The sequence below is a fragment of the Apodemus sylvaticus genome, chromosome 5 (assembly GCF_947179515.1).
Source record: "Apodemus sylvaticus chromosome 5, mApoSyl1.1, whole genome shotgun sequence".
NCBI classification, from domain to species: domain Eukaryota; kingdom Metazoa; phylum Chordata; class Mammalia; order Rodentia; family Muridae; genus Apodemus; species Apodemus sylvaticus.
The window spans coordinates 103,026,478-103,046,094 of record NC_067476.1 but is presented as its reverse complement, the minus strand read 5'-3'; the positions used below and the strand labels follow the sequence as shown (position 1 = coordinate 103,046,094).

General features: G+C 40.4%; 1 protein-coding gene across 3 annotated transcripts in view; it reads right to left on the bottom strand.

Moving 5' to 3' along the window:
• Ganc (glucosidase alpha, neutral C) overlaps positions 1-19,617 on the bottom strand; it is a 63,580-nt gene that overhangs the window by 8,881 nt on the left and 35,082 nt on the right. For all 3 annotated transcript variants that reach the window (XM_052183326.1, XM_052183324.1, XM_052183325.1), the window contains 7 exons: positions 18,507-18,586; positions 13,928-14,071; positions 11,715-11,811; positions 6,517-6,618; positions 4,472-4,715; positions 2,939-3,003; positions 982-1,058 (listed from right to left, as the gene is read on the bottom strand). In XM_052183326.1, coding sequence (XP_052039286.1) covers positions 982-1,058; positions 2,939-3,003; positions 4,472-4,715; positions 6,517-6,618; positions 11,715-11,811; positions 13,928-14,071; positions 18,507-18,586 — 809 coding nt within the window. The remainder of the gene's footprint in view (positions 1-981; positions 1,059-2,938; positions 3,004-4,471; positions 4,716-6,516; positions 6,619-11,714; positions 11,812-13,927; positions 14,072-18,506; positions 18,587-19,617) is intronic.

The window sequence follows — 19,617 nt, the reverse complement described above, 5'->3', positions numbered from 1 at the left end:
CACATGAGAGCCCATCTCAAAAAGAAGAGAGGGGAGAGGAGGAGGGAGGGGGAGAAGGAGGAAGGAAGAGGAAGAGGAGGAGAAAGTTACCAAAGGGGTATAATTGATGAACTAAAGACCATTCCTTGTCTATCGATACATTCAAAAGTTAATTGCGGAACAATCTACTCCTGCTCTAGGTGCTAGATATGCACAGCAGTTAAGAACTGTCCATGAGTGGAAGATGAGAGCATGTCTTCATGGTTCTTACAGTCTACTGACTTGCAAAAACTTCATACTTGAGCTGATGAGATGCTTCAACAAGTGACGGTAAAGACTAGATACCTTCATAAAGGTGGAACGAGAGAACTGACTCCACAAAATTGTTCTCTGACCTCTATATGCATACTGTGGTACACGAGTCTTCTCCATCATACACACACTATAAATAAACCAACTTAATGCTTGTAACCATAAGTAAGATGAAAAAGTAAAAACACAAGGAAACACAGGACAGCACATAACAAGCAAGTTGATCACTACAGACAGGAGAAAAGAACATCAGCGAAGAAACAGACTTGGAGGAAATCCATGGAAATGTGATTACTCATTCCTACAGCATTGTGTTTTGGAGGTGATTATGAGAATTGGAGACAGGGTCCAAACTCTTATCTGGGAGCCCTAACAAAGGTTAGTTGGTGAATTAACAAAAGGCACCCCACAAAGTAACTAGGTGGGATAAATTCTCTACCTTAAAGCAGCCCATCTTCATGAGAACTCACACATGTCAAAGTGTGAAAAAACCGTCTCTCAGGCTGTCACCCATTCCTCCTCTCAACCTTCCCTACATTAAGTTTGTCAGCTTCTGAGAAGAGTGTCATAACTGTGGAAAATAGTGTATGAGGCAAATTCACAACTGCATGCTGAAGCAACTTCTTTCCAAAGAGGAAAGCAGGCATGAGAACTAGGAGACACCAGACATGTGTCTCTTACTGCTCTTACCTCATCTGACCCTGGCAGGAATACATCAGTCATGGCGGCCTGTGGTTCTGTAACTGGATGAACCAATAAAGCATTTCCTAAAAAATGAAGAGGAGGTAAAGCTGAGTATCATAGGGAATCCGAAAGGCTCCTTTCCCTTTGTTGAATACTATTGTGACCTTAAGACCACCAGACTGTGATCTTCTGTAAGGCAGAGACAATGGTGAGTTGAACAAATAATTCACCAGACAGAGGCACTGGTACATCAAGGGCACAGGCTCAACAAGGTAAGGATCAAACCCACTTGTGGCTGTTAGGATTGTGGTGCAGGGACCCTGTCTATCACAGTCTCATGGATTTATTTGCTTTGGTTTTTGTTTTTTTTTGAAACAAAGTCTTGCTACTCAGCCAAGAAAGATATGGAACTTGCTCTGTATCCTGGAGTGGCTTTGGGGTGATCCTCCTACCTCAGCCTTTCGAACGCCAGGGTTACATGCTTGGGCTGCCATGCTCAGTTCCACAGTTTCATTTTCTGAGTAAGTACTGGGATGCCCACCATTGTATTGCTTTTGCCTCCATATTGGTGTTATACATGTGTAAAGTGCATGTATTTATGAGGTCATGTTGAAGTTTTATTTCCAGGGTCTCAGTAGGTAATAGGCACCTTGAACTTGTGAATGTTGAATTATAGGCATGAACCAACCACTATGTCTATTTCAGATTGTTTCTTCTAGTCAATAAAGATTGACTTCTAGGTACCATGCTAGGTTCCGGGGACATTTACACGAGTAAATAAAACAAACTTAGCTCCTATTTTCATGGAGTTTGTGGTAAGTGAAGAAGACAGATATTAAAAAGTAATTACAAGTGAATTAGGGTTAAAGTGAATATTGAAAGAGGTATAAGTACAAAGCAAAATGAAAATTACCTTAGAGGCGGGACAGGCTTTGAATGGAAAGAACTGACTTTGAGTGGGGAAGATAGAACTAAGGTATAGGAAGCAAGGATTAATGTAAGACGCTTCTCCAAGGCAGCAGCGATGAGGCTGAAGCCACTTGTGCCAGGGATTGAACACAGAGCCTTGGGATGTTGTCCAAGGGCACACCCTCAGCTATAGCTCCAAGGGTTCTTAGTCCTGATATCCTTATCATCATTATCATTATTTACATTTGGAGGTTTCCACTATTTAGAATGGAATTGATTCTTTGGGTCCCAATATCTAGCCTTGCTTCTTGGGCTTGGTTCCTAATACAATAAACTTCCATGTTTTAGATTTCATGGTTGATCCCCATTAAAGAAACCCAGCTAGGCATTATATTATATGCCTGAAGTTTCAGAAATCTGGTCCTTGATGAAGAGGATTACAAGTCCAAGGATAACCTGGGCTACAAAGCCTTGTGTCAGGTGAAAACAACAAAACAAAACAAGGTCTACTGTTGCAATTCCATGTTTTACTATTAGCATCTGGTCTACTTTCTTATACTCACCTTCCCTGTAGCAGTCTTACCAGGCTTTAGAGGAGTGGGTTCCAAACAAAACTCTCAGATCATATTTACCAATACGATGGATTTAATTGGTATTAATATGAGTAATATGGTGAGGGCTACATTACAACAGGGTAGAGCTATAGTCTCAGTACTACATTAAACTTCGGTGAAGGGTGCAGGGGTGGGGCTTAGTTGTTGCAGTGATTGTTTAGTAGGCATGCTGCCCTGGGTTCAATCCCCAGCATCGGATGTAGAGAGGCATATTTGTGATCCCAGCACCTGGGATGAGAAATCAACCTCAGCCTTAGATACAGAGTTAAGTTCCAGGCTAGCCTGGGCTAAATGAGAGCCTGACTCAAAAAAATTAGTGATAGAATCTTTTTTATTTTTATTATTTGTCTTTCTTGGGCCTAGGGAAGTCTCACTAGGAAGTAAAATAAAAACCTAGTTACAGAATTTATCACAACTATAACTGACCCATAAATACTTACCCAGCATGTACTCATCTTCCACAGCAAAAGTCTCTAAGTCGTCAGGAAATTCCACCCACAGAGGCCTGGGAAAAGGAAACAGAATTTGCATTTTAAATAGTGTTTTATTATTCTTGGTGTTAAATGTTTTATTAGATTTTTATGTTTTTGGTGTTATACCTCTCCAAAAGGAATTGGAAAATACCAAAGAGCCAAGAGTTTTTCTCATATGATCAGAGAGTTTATGAGCAGTTTCTATGGTTAACTTTACATTTATTCTGTGAAAGAGTTCTCTATCAACTTGAATGTCCTAATGGAATATTGAGACTCCCCTTGTATGCCACACTCCTACCTGGCTATTGAGTAACTACCTACCACTCTTCCAGGCAAAAACAAAGGCAAGTCTAAATGTATAATGTTTCTGGTGTGAAGTAAATGTTTGCATAAAAAATCATACTTTATTATAATGATAATTCTGTGCCACTTCTTGCATCCAGTGACTTTCATGTATCTTTTAATTATTATTTATTTAGATGAAAGGAACTGATTTTCCTTGCTTTCAAGCAGGTTGGGGAACACTCTGGGGAAGGGTGAGAAGTTTCTAAGATTTTAAATAGTTATTGTTTCATATGACTCACAGAGGAGACACTTAGGTTCAGAGAAACAACAAAACCTTCGCTCTCTGCAACTAGATAGTGGCTTAGTGACTCTATCCATCCTTTAGTTTTATGAGAATGGTTTTATTTAAGTGTGTGTGTGTGTGTGTGTTCCCTTTGGGTGCAAGTGCTTGTAGAGGCCAGAAGAGGGCACTGGAACCCTTGGACCTGGAGTTCCAGCTGCTTGTGAGCTACCAGACATGGGTGCTGAGAACCAAAGTTAAGTCCTTTCTAAGAACAGCAAGTGTTTTTAACTGCTGAGTCATCTCTCCAGCAACAAGACATTTATTTTTTTTAATTTGAATTTTTTTAGAGTTTTAAAATTGATTTATGTGCATGAGTGTTTTGCATGCATGTATGTATGTATGTGCACCACATGCATGCCTGGTACTTGTCAATGCCAGAAGTGGGATTTCCCCAGGACTGGAGTCAAATGTAGTTGTGAGGCACTGTGTGGGTGCTGGGAATTGAACCCAGGTCCTCTGCAAAAGCAACAAGTGCTTACCAGCTGAGCCAACTCTCAGCCTAGTATTTTTTTAAATGAAACTTGTTATGTATTTACCAGCCTTTGCAACAATATATTTTGTTTCTACAGAATGGTAACAAAGCAGGTGTCTCTAACCATAGATGATGTCTAGAATTACCAGGAAACTTCTGGTCTCAAGTAAGTTTAGGAAGTGCTGACACAGTATTTCCATCTCTCAACAAATACTTTAATAATGAGAAGTAGGAATCTAGTCAGTAGCTTCTGTGTTTTCAACAGCCAGCACCACGACAGGAAATAAAGCGGATTGAAATTTGACTAAACACAGGTGCTTGTTCTTCTTTTCCAGCCCCTCATCACCCAGGGGATCTGCTGGTTGGCTGCTGGAGCTCCTAATACAGGGTGCCCTTTTACCTCATGACAGGCTGAGAAGACATGTGCGCATGGTAGAACAGAGAATACAGATAGGGCAGGAGGATGTAGCGCTCTCTGATGGCTTCCCGGATCAGCTGAGTGTATTCTTCACCAAACAGCCAGGGTTCTCGCCGCTTGGTGTTCATGGTAGCATGGCCTCGGAAGAAGGGCTGGTAAGCTGCAGCTTGGTACCAACGCACTAGCAGCTCTGCCTCAGGATTGCCAATGAAGCCACCCACATCAGCTGGTTATACAAAGACCAGATGAAGAAACCACACTTGAAACCAATAATGTGCTAAGGTAAACTAAGGCCTTGAAAAAGAGAGGAGACACTTTGTGTGCACACTTAAACTGGACAGGCAAACTATGGCCTCAGTGGGGGAGTCTGAGCCCCGAACACCATCCGGGGATCTGGCAGAATACTATGAGTTCTTTTCCATCCCTTCTTTCTTTTTTGTCAAAAGGTCACAGGCTTCTCTGTAAGAGCAGTTGTCCTGTATATTCTGGATCCTTCATTACTCAGAAATTACAGTCTTCCTGGTTAGGGGTGTGTCTGTGTACTGAAGGAAAGGTGACTGGTAATTTATTTCTTGTGAAAAGAAAAGCTAAAATAATATCAACTACAGAGAAGCAAATCAACAGCTTGGGGGTCTGGGTAGAATTCCATGCTCACCCCGTGGGCAGGACATGCATTTCTTGCTTGTGGACCAATGTTATGAAGACATATATATCCAAAAAAGTGTTATTAATTGGTTTTTATTCTTGTAGAAGATAAAAATCAATCAGACCTGCAGCTAGAACTGGAGACAATATATTCTGAGCATCTTCATATTGGTAACATTTGTTAGCATTGAATTCTCAGGACCAGGGAAGGCAAGCCATCAGACATTTATTTTGACCAGATCTATCTTTTCTAAGAGCACATCTTGTGTGTGTGTATGCATATGTATGTGCTTGTGTGTGTGTGTGTTCATGTGTGAGAAGGCATGCGGAGGCCACAACCTGACTTCAATGTCTTCCTCAGTCACTCTATTTTTTGAGACAAGTTGTCTCATTGAACCTGAAGTGTATTGATTGTCTAGACGGGCTTGTTAGCATGTAGCAGGCTCTTCCTGTCTCTGCCTCCCCAGCTCTGGGATCACAAGCATGTGCCACTTCATCTGGCTCTTTAACATGGTGCTGTGGTTCAGAACTCAGGCCCTCCTGTTTGTGTAGCAAGTGCTTTACTGACTGAGCCATCTCCATAGTCCATCTTTTTCAGACAGAATCCAGCCAGACCACAGAGGATCTAGTAGCTCAGGACAACCTTGAACTTTGATCTTTCTATTTCCACATCCCGGTCTGGACCACAGGCATGTGCAACCATGCGTGTTTTTATGTGGGGCTGGGGCTCAAACTGAGGGCTTCTTGTGAGCTAGGCAAGTACTAAAGCGACTGAGCACATATTAAAGAAAAAGTTAAGTCATGTTACAGAATCTTACATCTGCTGAGCATAAAATACCTGTAAGGCTGATTCTCTTATTCCCTTGGCTACCCTGCTGCCTACCAAACCCTAGGCCTTGAACATGCTAGGCTAGCATTCTACTGAGCTAGGTTGGCGTTGTTTGCCAAGTTGGTTAGAGTGCTCTCAGGTTTCTGGAACACTCAGTTACTGTGTCTCTTGAGGCAGTGCTGAGGGAACAAAACGTCCTCCACCTGACTTTATGCTCTCAAGGCAGACAAGATACATGTAAGATTTAAACCAACAAAAACAAACAACAAACAAACAAATACGGTCTTGCTATGCAGACCCAGCTGTCCTGCAGTTTGGTATGTAGACCAGGCTGGCCCCGAATTTGTAGAGATGCTCTTATCTCTGCCTTTAGAAGGCTGGATTAAAGGTGTATACCACCATGCCAGACTGTGCAGTAAATTTTAAAGTGACACTTTCACTTTCTCCCATTTTCTTCCCTGCATTCATCCTTGCCCCACCAAGCTAGTGAGCACTGAGTTCGCTCGTGTTTCATTCCCTCCTGCTTGACGACTCAGGACAGCAGACAGCTCACCTCCACAGAAGGAGATCCCGGAGACACTGAGGGTGAGTAACATCGGGATGGAGATTTTCAGATAGCTCCATTCTGCTGTGTTGTCTCCTGTCCACACTGCACCTAGATTACCCATAATGAGGCATTGAAACAGACACAAATCCTCCAATGCATTCCATTTCATTTAGACTCCATATTTGTAAAATATAAAAATAACAAAAAGGGAAACAGATTTCTCACCTTAAACAAATTCTGATATTTCAAAAGATATTAATTTTCTAATGTGAAAAAGATATTAAGATCCATAAAAGCCAGGCGGTGGTGGTGCACGCCTGTAATTCCAGCACTCTGGGAGGCAGAGGCAGGCGAATTTCTGAGTTTGAGGCCAGCCTGGTCTACAGAGTGAGTTCCAGGACAGCCAGGGATATACAGAGAAACGATGTCTCTAAAAAACCAAATCCAAAAAACCAAAAAAAAAAAAAAAAAGAAAAAAAAAAAAAAGAAAAAAGAAAAAAAGAAAAAAAATCCATAAAACACTGGGTAGTGGTGGTGCATGCCTTTTATCACAGCACTCGGGGGAGGGGGACAGAGGCAGGCAGATCTCTGTGAGTTTGATGCCAGCATGGTGTACAGAGCAAGATCCAGGACAGCCAAGGCTATAGAGAGAACCCTTGTCTCAACACACACACAAAAGATAAATAAATAAAAAAGAAACCCAAAACCCCAAACCATTTGTTCCATTGCTGTGAAGAGACACCATGAGCAAGGTAAGTAACTCTTATAAAAACAGCATTTAATTGGGGCTGGCTTACAGGTTCAGAGGTTCGGTCCATTACCACGAAGGCAGAAGCATAGCAGTATCCATTCAGGCATGGCACTGGAGGAGCTTAGAGTTCTGCATCTTTTTTTTTTGTTTTGCTTTGTTTTGCTTTGTTTTGTTTTGTTTTGTTTTGTTTTTTGAGGCAGGGGTTCTCTGTGTAGTCCTGGCTGTCCTGGAACTCACTCTGTAGACCAGGCTGGCCTCGAACTCAGAAATTCGCCTGCTTCTGCCTCCCAAGTGCTGGGATTACAGGTGTGCACCACCACTGCCCAGCTTGAGTTCTGCATCTTGACCTGACTGTAGCAGGGGAAACTGACTCTTCTGCACTGGTAGAGCTTCAAAGCCCACCCTCACAATAACACACTTCCTCCAACAAGGCCACACCTCCTAGCAGTACCATACCCTATAGGTCAAACATATTCAAACTCTGGGTTTCTTGTCCCACTTGGTCGTCACAACAACACTATTATTTGCTCTATGGATTAGGGAACTATGGTAAACAGTAGTAGATCCATAACTTTTCCTAGTTAAAGAGTTACCGAATAAATTTGAGTCTAGAAGTCACACTGTTAAAGCCAAAGTTCCAGTTCACGTTATAGTTGGTAAGAGTTTATGATGACAGTTTCTATATCATTAAAGAGACAGTAAGCCGGGTGGTGGTGGCGGTGGGCACGCCTGTAATCCCAGCACTCTGGGAGGCAGAGGCAGGCGGATCTCTGAGTTTGAGGCCAGCCTGGTCTACAGAGTGAGTTCCAGGACAGCCAGGGCTATACAGAGAAACCCTGTCTCGGAAAAAAAAAAAAAAACAAATCCAAAAAAACAAAAACAAAAAACAAACAAACAAAAGAGACAGTAAGAGGGAACATAATCTTATTTCACTACATCTAGAGATCCTGAAGCCTTTTTTGCTCTCTTTTACCAAAACTGTTTCAGTAGATATTTTTGTTTTAATCTTCTGTAGAAATGTTGAGTTGTCCTATAGGCATAGAAAATATTTTCAAGGGATTTTTAAAAACTGCACTCTAGTAATTTTTCCTTGACATCAACTAAGGTATGATGTATCTACACGGTGATTTTGAAATCATGAAGACACTATCATCAGGAAAGCTCATGCAAACAAGACAGTGGTGGTATATGCTTTTACAAGACAGTGGTGGTATATGCTTTTAATCCCAGTACTCTGGGAATCAGAGACAGGTGGATCTTGGAGTTTGAGGCCAGCCTGGTCTACAGAGTGAGTTCCAGGACAGCCAGAGTTACCTGTCTCAAAAAACAAAACAAAACAAAAAGAAAGCTCATGAGGACATAGGTTTATCAAAGTTAACATGGGTGTTCAGTCACAGTTGTTTATAGCTATTGGTCAAGGATATGACTGGAAAAGGTCTTGTTTTCCTAGCTACACACTGGGTCAAATAATCACACAGAGTACTTGTAGAAACAGACCAGCATCTAAGTGATCAGAAATAATGTAAGACAGCACAGGGCATGGTAGCATACACTTGCAATTCCAGTACAGGGGAAGGAGAGGCAAAGACGTTCAAGGTAGCCTGAGCTACATAGTGAGATCCAGTATCAAAAAATCCAATAGAAAAAACATTAGCATCCACATGTCTTATTTTTTAAACTGCTGCCTATAAACTTTTTCATTAATTTTATCCCTCCCTAATTTCCCCTGCAGGTTTCTTTTCTTTTCTTTTTGGCTTTTTTTTTTAATTTTTTTTTTTTTTTTGAGATAGAAACAGCCTGGATTGTGGAAGTTGGTTCTCTCCTTCCACCCATGTGGGTCCTGACAATTTAACTCAGGCCATTAGGCTTAGTGGCAAGTGCCTTAACCCAGTGAACCCTCTTGCTGATCTGTCTGTCGTTCTTCCTTTCTTCCTTCCTTCCTTCCTTCCTTCCTTCCTTCCTTCCTTCCTTCCTTCCTTTCTTTCTTTCTTTCTTTCTTTCTTTCTTTCTTTCTTTCTTTCTTTCTTTCTTTCTTTCTTTCTTTCTTTCTTTCTTTCTATCTATCTATCTCAGGTTGGTTTCACATCTTCTATCTAGCTTATGATGATAACCTTGCTGGCCCTTATTTATTTATTTATTTATTTATTTATTTATTTATTTATTTATCTGTATCGCAGGTTGGTTTTATGTCTTCTGTGTGGCTTATGATGACCTTGAACTCCTGATCCTTCTGCTTTTACTCCCAAGTGCTAGAATTATAGGCTTAAATTTTCCTGTACTTTGGGGCTGGAGAGATGGTTCAGCAGGTAAGAGCACCGACTATTCTTCCAAAGGTCATGAGTTCAAATCCCAGCAACCACATGGTGGCTCACAACCATCCATAAAGAGATCTGACTCCCTCTTCTGGTGTCTGAAGGCAGCTACAGTGTACTTACATGTGATAAATAAATCTTTAAAAATAAATAAATAAATAAATAAATAAATAAACAAAATAAATAAATAAATAAAATCTTTTAAAAATTTTTCCTGTATTTTGCTGAAATCTACTTACTGATTTAAATTACTATGTTCACATTTTAAACAATCAGGATAATGAATATCATTTAGGCATACTTTCTTTTTTAACTTATATATTCTTATAAACATATTCTCATGCATTAAAACTAGCACTTTAAGGAAGGAGAGAACTAACTACCACAGGTTGTCCTCTGACCTCTACACATGTGGCATGTGTCACACCTTCCTAAAATAAATGAAAAAAACTGTTTAGACTACAATTTAAAACCACCTCATCACAAGTTGTCTTGTGACCCTTCCTTTACTGTTATACATATAGCCTTTCTTTTTAACCTCAAGGTCTAATGCTATGATGTACCTTCATTGAAACTATTCCGTCCTTTGACTGAAGAACATGGGCTGGTTTAGGGAGGTTGAGTGTGAGACCTGAAAATGTCTACCATACAGCAAAACTAAGTTCTTTACATCAGCACCTAAGCTCTTAAAATAGCTTTTATTTTAAGACCCACAGCCTTAAAATAGCCTTCTTGCCACAGAGTGGTTAAATTGAACCAGATCTGTAAACCAGATCCAGTCATAAAGGACCCTGGCAACAAACAATGGCCAGGCCTATTTTAAGCCATACTGCTAAGTGGAACAGGTGGCTGAAGCAGTGTGTTAGAGGTGTATTTCCCTGGTTTTTACAAGTCAAAGATAGGATCAGAGATGATCATGCCAGAAAACTGAATATCTTCAAGTCACTCTCTCAACAAGTAAGGGCCATTTCTTTTCTTCTTTCTTTCTTTCTTTCTTTCTTTCTTTCTTTCTTTCTTTCTTTCTTTCTTTCTTTCTTTCTTTCTTTCTTTCTTTCTTTCTTCTTCTTCTTCTTCTTCTTCTTCTTCTTCTTCTTCTTCTTCTTCTTCTTCTTCTTCTTCTTCTTCTTCTTCTTCTTCTTCTCCTCCTCCTCCTCCTCCTCCTTCCCCTTCCTCTCCTCCTCCTTCCCCTTCCCCTTCCTCCTTCTCCTCCTCCTCTCCTCTTCCTCCTCCTCCTTCTTTTTTTTTTTTTTTTTTTTTTTTTTTTTTGGTTTTTTCGAGGCAGGGTTTCTCTGTGTAGCCCTGGCTGTCCTGAAGCTCACTCTGTAGACCAGGCTGGCCTCGAACTCAGAAATCCACCTGCCTCTGCCTCCCAGAGTACTGGGATTACAGGCGTGCACCACCACCACCAGGCGGGCCATTTCTTTAGTAGAAAAAAAGGAACTAAACTTGATTGTGGTGGTTTGAATAAAATAGCCCCGTAAACCCACAGGGAGCAACACTATTAAGAGGTGTGGCCTTGTTGGAGGAGGTGTGTCACTAAAGGTGGGCTTTGAGGTTCCAGACATTCAAGCCAGGTGTAGTGTGACTCAGCCCCTTCTCTAGCACCATGTCTGCCTTCATGTCACTGGACTTCTCACCATGATGATAGTGGACTATACCTCTGAAACTGTCAGCCAGCCCCAATTAAATTTTTTCTTTATAAGCATTGCTATGGTCATTGTGTCTCTTTACAGCAATAGAAACCCTAACTAAGACATTGATAAACATTTTTTTTTTTTACTTTTTTTTGGGGATGTGGGAGGGAGACAGAGTCTCATGAAACCCAAGATAGCCTTGGAGGATAACCATGAACTTCTGTTCTTCCTGCCCCCATCTCTGGAGTGCTAGGATTACAAGCATGCACCACCTTGACTGGGTTTATATGATGCTGAGCCTTAAACCCAGGGCCTCTTGCCTACTAGGTAGTCATTTTTATCAATTCTAAGACTTTTTATTCATAGTTAAAATATACATGCTAGAACACATCATTTTCTATACTGGAAGTTATAAGACTATTGACAAGGAACATAGTTTCAGCATATATCAAAAATGGTATATAAAGGAAAAGGCTACATTGTATTTTATAATGTGTCATTTCTTACCATACTTTTGTGATCCTGCAAAGAAGGAACGTGATAGAACAAAGGGTCTCTCTTTTCCTTTAGATCGCTGTATCAATCCTTCTGCAGTAGCCATTTGCTGTAAGTCAGTCAATGGAGAAAGATTGGAAAGAGGAGACAGGATGAGGGTGTCATGCCAACATGCTCAATAGACTACTAACATGGGAAAGGTAAACAGTTAGAGGGACTGGGAAATGGGAAATAATAAACCCATCAGGTCTTATTGATGATACAATGAATGACATTAATTTGACTGCTAAAGATAGAAACATTTATTAGATTAGGAATATCAATGAAGTAATAGTAAACTGTAACAGGGATGCAGATGAGAAGAGAGGCTACCCAGCATGCCTGAGGCCCAGCCTGGCAGAAAATAAACATCACACAACACAACACAACAAAACAAAAAACAACCTACCGTTTATTTAGTGGTACAATTGGTAGGCATTTTACCATATATCTCCATATGATCTGCACAATAATCTGTGAGTCAGATAGTTTTCATTGGTAAAAAATAAATCCAGAGATGTTAAGTGTCTGCTTTAGTCTACCTAAGAAATTTCTCAAGTAATTGACAATTAAAGCAAAAAGCTTTTAGAAAACTAAGCATACCTGGAAAAGGTAGCAGCTCCCATTAGAAAATAGCAACTGTGGGAGACCTATAGCCATGCAGCCACATTCAAAAAATAACAAAGACTCATAGGTACAAATTAGGGTGTGTGAGTCTAAATCTTTGGATATGATTAGCAAATAGAAGACAGTTCTACCATCTTTTCTGAGAAGGCTGAGCAAATTAGGAGAGCTTACACATTTAAAAAGTACAGTGTGATGGTTTGAATGAGAACAGCCCTCGAAGGCTCACATATTTTAATACTTGATCCTCAGTTGGTGGAACTGTTTAGTAAGGATTAGGAGTGTGACCTTGTTAGAGGAGGTGTGTCACTAGGGGTAGGCTTTGCGGTTTCAAAAGATTTATGCCATTCCCAGCATGCCTCTCTCTCTTAGAGCCTTATGGTTGTAGATCAGGATACAAGCTTTCAGTGTTCCTTAACTGTGCCATCGTGGTCTCTAACCTTCTGAATCTATAATGTAAATTAAATGCTTTATTTTATAAGGTCTTTTGGAACCTTGTCTACAAAGTGAGTCCCAGGACAGCTAGGGATACAATGAAAAGCTCCATTTTGAAACAAACAAGCAAACAAACAAGGTACCTTGGCCATAGTGTCTCTTCACTGTAACAGATACTAAGCTATATACTTATTAAAATACACTCACACAACACGCACAGACACAGACACAGACACACACACACACACACACACACACATACACACACACACACACTTCTTGTGTTGCTTTTTTTGTAGGTTTTTTCCTTTTATGTATGAGTGTTTTGCTTGCATGTGTATCTGTGCATTATGCACATGCCCTGCTCATGGATGCTAGAAGAAGGTTTTGGATTCCCTGAAACTGTAATTACAATGGTGATTTGTAATTCCAAGTAGGTGCTGGGAACTGAACCACTGAACCATTTTTCTAGCCCTTTAAAACATATTTAAAAAAATTTATGTAGAAGTGAGTGTATATTCCCTGTGTGGGTGCTTCTGAAGGTGTTAGATGCCCTGGAACTGGAGTCACAGGCTTTGTGAGCTGCCTGACTTAGGTGCTGGGAACAAACTCAGGCCCTCTGGAAGAGCAGGAGGCCCTCCTAAGCACTGATCTTAACCATCATGCTAGACACTGCCTGCCTTTCCTTTTGTGACAGGGTCTTGCTGTGTAGTCTAGGCTGGCCTGGAACTCATTATGTAGGCCAGGTAGGCCTTGAACTCACAGTCCCTCTGTACTATGGATACTAGGATTGCACATGTATGCCACCAAAGTCAGCTAAGCTAGCAATATATGGATACTTATGAAATTTTAAAACCTTGCTTTAATTACACTCAGTAACATATTTGTAGATTGCCTTAGCCAATAAATATCTTTTAGTAGTACACAATATTTCAAATTTTACCAGGTTTATTATGGAAGGAAAAGGAAACACAGAGAGAAATAATAAATTAGCTGTAATCTAAGACTCTCTGCAGTTTACAACAGAGATACACAAGAAACAGGCATAGCACGCTCAATTGTACAACTGCCTCCCAGTTTAAAAGCAGGTCACATGAATCTATTTGACCTCTATTTAGATGTCTTACCTGATAAAACCCGTAGATGTTGTGAAGTTCTCTGTGTTCCCAGCCACCATAGTGAACAGCATCCTTTTGCATGGTGAGCTCTGGGCCTCTGAAGACTGAGGGCTCATTCATATCATTCCATATGAAAAGGATGTCCGTAGATCCCTAGGAAGCGAATCCTGGCCATGAGACTCCTCCCCCAAGGATGATGTCAATAGGATAGTATCCCTGATCTGCTTTCTTTTCCTTCTTATTTATTTGTTAGGTTGATTAGCCTGTGAATTTTGTCTGTTTTTGTTCAATAAAAATCCCATGAACCGAGAACAGTATCTGACCCAAAGAAAGTTATCAATAAATATTTGTTGATAGGATGCTGCACTTTATTGACTGCAAAATACACACTGTCCTGCAAGTTCTCTCCAAGGCATCATTGAAAGTACATGCCAGGAAAAGTGTGAAGATTCACCATTAGGCTCTTCATCATCCACTCTACTATAAATCTCCACTTGATCTTATCCAAAGAGCTGAGAAGATATCTCTGTTATAACACCTTTTTTCCTTTTTTCCTTTTTTATTAGATATTTGCTTCATTTACATTTCAAATGTTAACCCCTTTCCACATTACCCCACCGAGAATCCCCTATTCCATGCCCCCTCCCCCTGATCACCCCCCAACCCAAATTCCTGACTTGCATTCCCCTATTCTGGGGAATCCAGCCTTCATAAGACCAATGGCCTCTCCCCTCACTGATGTCTGAAATGCTCATCCTCTGCTACATATGTAGCTGGAGCTGTGGGTCCCTCCATGTGTACTCTTTGGTTGGTAGTTTAGTCCCTGGGAGCTCTGGGGGTACTGGTTGGTACATATTATTGTTCTTCCTGTGGAGCTGCAAGCCTCTTCAGCTCCTTGGTTCCTCTCTCTAGCTGCTCCATAGGGACCCTATTCTCATTCTATTGGTTAGCTGTGAGCCATGGGTGTTTTGATCTACTTTCCAATAAGGATCAAAGTATCCACACTTTGGTCTTCCTTCATCTTGAGCTTCATGTGGTCTGTGAGTTGTATCTTGGGTATTCCAAGCTTTTGGGCTAATATCCACTTATCAGTGATTGCATACCATGTGTGTTCTTTTGTGATTGGGTTACCTCACTCAGGATGATAGTTTCTAGCTCCTTCCATTTGCCTAAGAATTTCATGAATTCATTGTTTTTAATAGCTGAATGGTATTCCATTGTGTAAATGTGCCACATTTTCTGTATCCATTCCTCTGTTGAGGAACATCTGGGCTCTTTCCAGCTTCTGGCTATTATAAATAAAACTGCTATGAATATAGCAGAGCATGTGTCCTTATTACATGTTGTAGCATCTTCTGGGTATATGCCCAGGAGTGGTATAGCTGGGTCCTCAGATAGTGCTATGTTCAGTTTTCTGAGGAACCTCCAAACTGATTTCCAGAGTGGTTTTACCAGCTTGCAATCCCACCAGCAATGGAGGAGAGTTCCTCTTTATCCACATCTTCTCCAGCATTTTCTGTCCCCTGAGTTTTTGATCTTGGCTATTCTGACTGGTCTGAGGTGGAATGTCAGGGTTGTTTTGATTTGCATTTCCCTGGTGATTAAGGATGTTGAACATTTCTTTAGGTGTTTCTTAGCCATCGATATTCCTCAGTTGAGAATTCTCTGTTTAGCTGTGTACCCCATCTTTAATAGGGTTATTTGATTCTCTGGAGTCTAACTTCTTGAGATCTTTGTATATATTGGATATTAGCCCTCTATTGGATGTAGGGTTGGTAAAGATCTTTTCCCAATCTGTTGGTTGCAGTTTTGTCCTATTGATAGTATCCTTTACCTTATAGAAGAAGCTTTGCAATTTTATGAGGCCCCATTTGTCAATTCTTGATCTTAGAGCATGAGCTATTGGTGTTCTAGTCAGGAAATCTTTCCCTGTGCCCATGTGCCCATCTCTTCTATTAGATTCAGTGTATCTTGTTTTATGTGGAGGTCCTTGATACACTTGGATTTGAGCTTTGTACAGGGAGATAAGTGTGGATCAATTTGCATTCTTCTACATGTTGACTGACAGTTGACCCAGTACCATTTGTTGAAAACGTTGTCTTTTTTTCCACTGAATGTTTTTAACTCCTTTGTCAAAATTCAAGTGACCATAGGTGTGGTGTGTGTGTTAATATCTGGGTCTTCAATTATATACCACTGATCTACCTGCCTGTCTCTGTGCCAATACCATGCAGTTTTTATCACTATTTCTGCAATAATTCTAAACTGAAAGCAATTATTACTATAAATGACTTAATTTTTTTTTTGCTCTAATACTCTGAGTTATCTATTTGGGTTTTTTGTTTTTGTTTTTGTTTTGTTTGTTTTTTGGATTTGGTTTTTTTCAAGACATAGTTTCTCTGTATAGCCCTGGCTGTCCTGGAATTCACTCTGTAGACCAGGCTGGCCTTGAACTCAGAAATCTGCCTGCCTCTGCCTCCCAGAGTGCTGGGATTACAGGTGTGCGCCACCACTGCCCGGCAAGTTATCTATTTGTTAACATCCTACATATTTTGTGTTCTTTCCATCTAGTGAACATGGTACTGAAATTCTTTTTATAAAATTCCGTCTCAGCATTTGCCTTCCATTACAGGGAGCATTGGGCAGCTCATCCCATTATTTCCTAATGCTCTGTTCTTCATACTGTGACCTAATAAGTCCCAGCTTCCTTCCAGGACACCACAGAAACACACTTGAGACTTTACCCACATGGTAGATGATCCCTCCAATCAGCTTGGGAGTGGCCTATGTATTTCTTTTTGATTCCTTACCTTCAACTATTTCTTTCTTTTTTTTTTTTTTTAAAGATTTTTTCTAAATATTTATTTATTTATTTATTTATTTATTTAATGTGTATGAGTACACTGTAGCTGTCTTCAGACACACCAGAAGATCAAAAAAATAGTTGAAGGGGGCTACTGCTCTTCCAAAGGTCCTGAGTTCAATTCCCAGCAACCACATGGTGGCTCACAGCCATCTACAATGTGATCAAGAAGGACAGAGAGAAAAAGGGAGGGAGGAAGGGAGGGAGAGAGAGAGAGAGAGAGAGAGAGAGAGAAGAGAGAGACTGAGTCTCTATTATGTATATTATATACTTCTGGATGTCCTGGAACTCACTATGTACACCAGGCTGGCCTTGAATTTACAGAGATCCACTACCTCTGCCTCCTGAGTGTTAGGGTTAAAGATGTGCACCACTATGCTTGACTTCTCAGCAAATGCACTTCTAAGAATAAGGCTGTCTAGTTTTCCAACATTTTCCTCCAGTCTTCTTTAGCACTTCTAAGACAAATATCAGCAAGCTCTCTTTTCCTTCTCGTTGTCTCATTCTCCTTCTTGTTCTCTTTGCTGTCGTCTTCTTCTTCTTCTTCTTCTTCTTCTTCTTCTTCTTCTTCTTCTTCTTCTTCTTCTTCTTCTTCTTCTTGTAAAGATCTAGATAGTGTACATTTCCATCTTTGTGTATTATAAAAGTTCATTAATTACTCTGGCACAGCATTGTGAAAGCTCAATGAACACACAATGAAGTGAATGACTATAGCCACATTTAGCTAAGGGCTGTTGTCTATACTGCTCTGTTTTCTTTTTTAAAAAAATATTTATTTATTTATTATATGTAAGTACCCTGTAGCTGTTTTCAGACACTCCAGAACAGAGTGTCAAATCTTGTTATGGGTGGTTGTGAGCCACCATGTGGTTGCTGGGATTTGAACTCGGGACCTTCGGAAGAGCAGTCAGTGCTCTTAACTGCTGAGCCATCTCTCCAGCCCACTGCTCTGTTTTCTAATCTCCTAATCAATGATGCTCAAAAGCAAGTGTCTTGTGCTTAAGAGCTGAGCTTGTGAGACAAATAGATTTGAAACTTTGGGCCCATCCCTTAGTAAGTGGGTGACATTTATGGGTTTTAAAAACTTTCTACACCTCAATTTTATTATGTGTGAGGTTAAGATTTAATTGAGTGTTTTTATAAAGAAGAAATGGGGTAATGCACAATAAATGCTTAAAACAGCAGTTTGTCTGTGGTTAGGCATTACTCTGACTGTCATTATCACCATAATAGTAGATAGAACACAGGTCTCTAATGTGACTTCTCCAGTTCTCTTGTGGTTCTTTTAAGATTTTAATTATTATATTTTGCTTTAACAATACATTATGTCTTATAACAAACAGTTCTTCTCAACGTTCCTAATGCTGTGACCTTCAAATAAAGTTCCTCATGTTGTGGTGACCCTCAAACACAACATTATTTTTGTTGCTAATTTTTAACTGCATTTTTGCTATTATTATGAATTGTAATGTAAATAACTGATATGCAGGATATCTGGCATGCAAACCCTATGAAGGAGTTGTTCAACACCCCCAAAGGGGTCATCACCCATAGGTTGAGAACCACTGGTTTATAAGATAGTTTCACACTTGTCATATCCACTTTATTGCTGTGTCAATATATATATAAGCTATGTAATAAGGCAGTTCTAAGCAACTACCTTTTCCTTTCATCATTTCAGGTTAACTAGGAAACAGTAAAAGAATAAAAAAAAAAAAAACTAACCTGATAAATAGGAAAAGCAAAAAGGCTGGAATACCACTCTCTGACCTTGGGGTTGGTGAAATCCAGGTAAGATGAGAGACCTGCAGAGGCACAACAATAGGTGGTCTGTCAAGAACAGTGCTGGTTACAGTAAGATGTGTGGTAAGGAAGATATGCGATGTGAGAGTCAGGTCATCAGTGGATACCGTATGTCAAATACAAAGGACAACTGAGAGAGACATGGTCTACAAGGGAGTGAAGGTAATCTTTAAAGTGACAAAATTTGAAACTTTTAACCTAGAGGCTCAGGGTGTAAAATGTGTGTGTTGTTTTTATGTTTTTTAAATGTTTCTTTAATGTCTCCTTTTCTTAGAAGCAGTAACCAGCTCTCTTAACTCCCAGCCAGCCCTCCTCCCAGTTTCTAGCCCAGCCCCTTCAAAGGTTTCTCCCAACCATTCCTCCAGTCCCTTCAAACATTCTCCCACTGTTCTAGCCTATCTGCTCAGCCAGGCTTCTCCTGGCTCAACTCTATCTTCTCTACTCTCTCTGCTAACCAATTCACTTTCAACTGTCTCCTAACAATATCTTCTCTGGCTTATCTCAGCTTCTCCTGGATCAATGGTCTCCTAGTTTCACTCTGCTTAATCTCTTTTCTGCACCAACTGTCTTCTTTAGCCTACTCAATCTCTCTTCCTGCACCAACCGTCTTCTCTAATTCTACTCTCTGACTCTATCCTTCTGCGACCGACCCCACTCTTTCTTTCAACCTTTATTGGCTTTTTATATCCTCTCCTGTTCCCAGAAGTCCAAGAGGCAACTGACACTGAAAGTCATAGGACCAAATAATTCTATTAAAGTGGGTGCCTTTATGGGTTCTTCCCTCTGGGCATCATTGATTAGAAGATTAGAAAACAGAGCAGTATAGACAACAATCCTTAGCTAAATATGGCTATAGTCATTCACTTCATGACACACAAAATAAATCACACTATATGTGGGCATGGCAAGGTGTTGTGGGTGGGCCTGGTGCTGTTTTTGTGAACCAGTCCCCTAGTGAATAAAGGAACCAATCAATGGGTGAGTAGGAGGGACTTCTGGGGTGGATGGAGGAAGAGGCAGGGCAGAGTGAGGT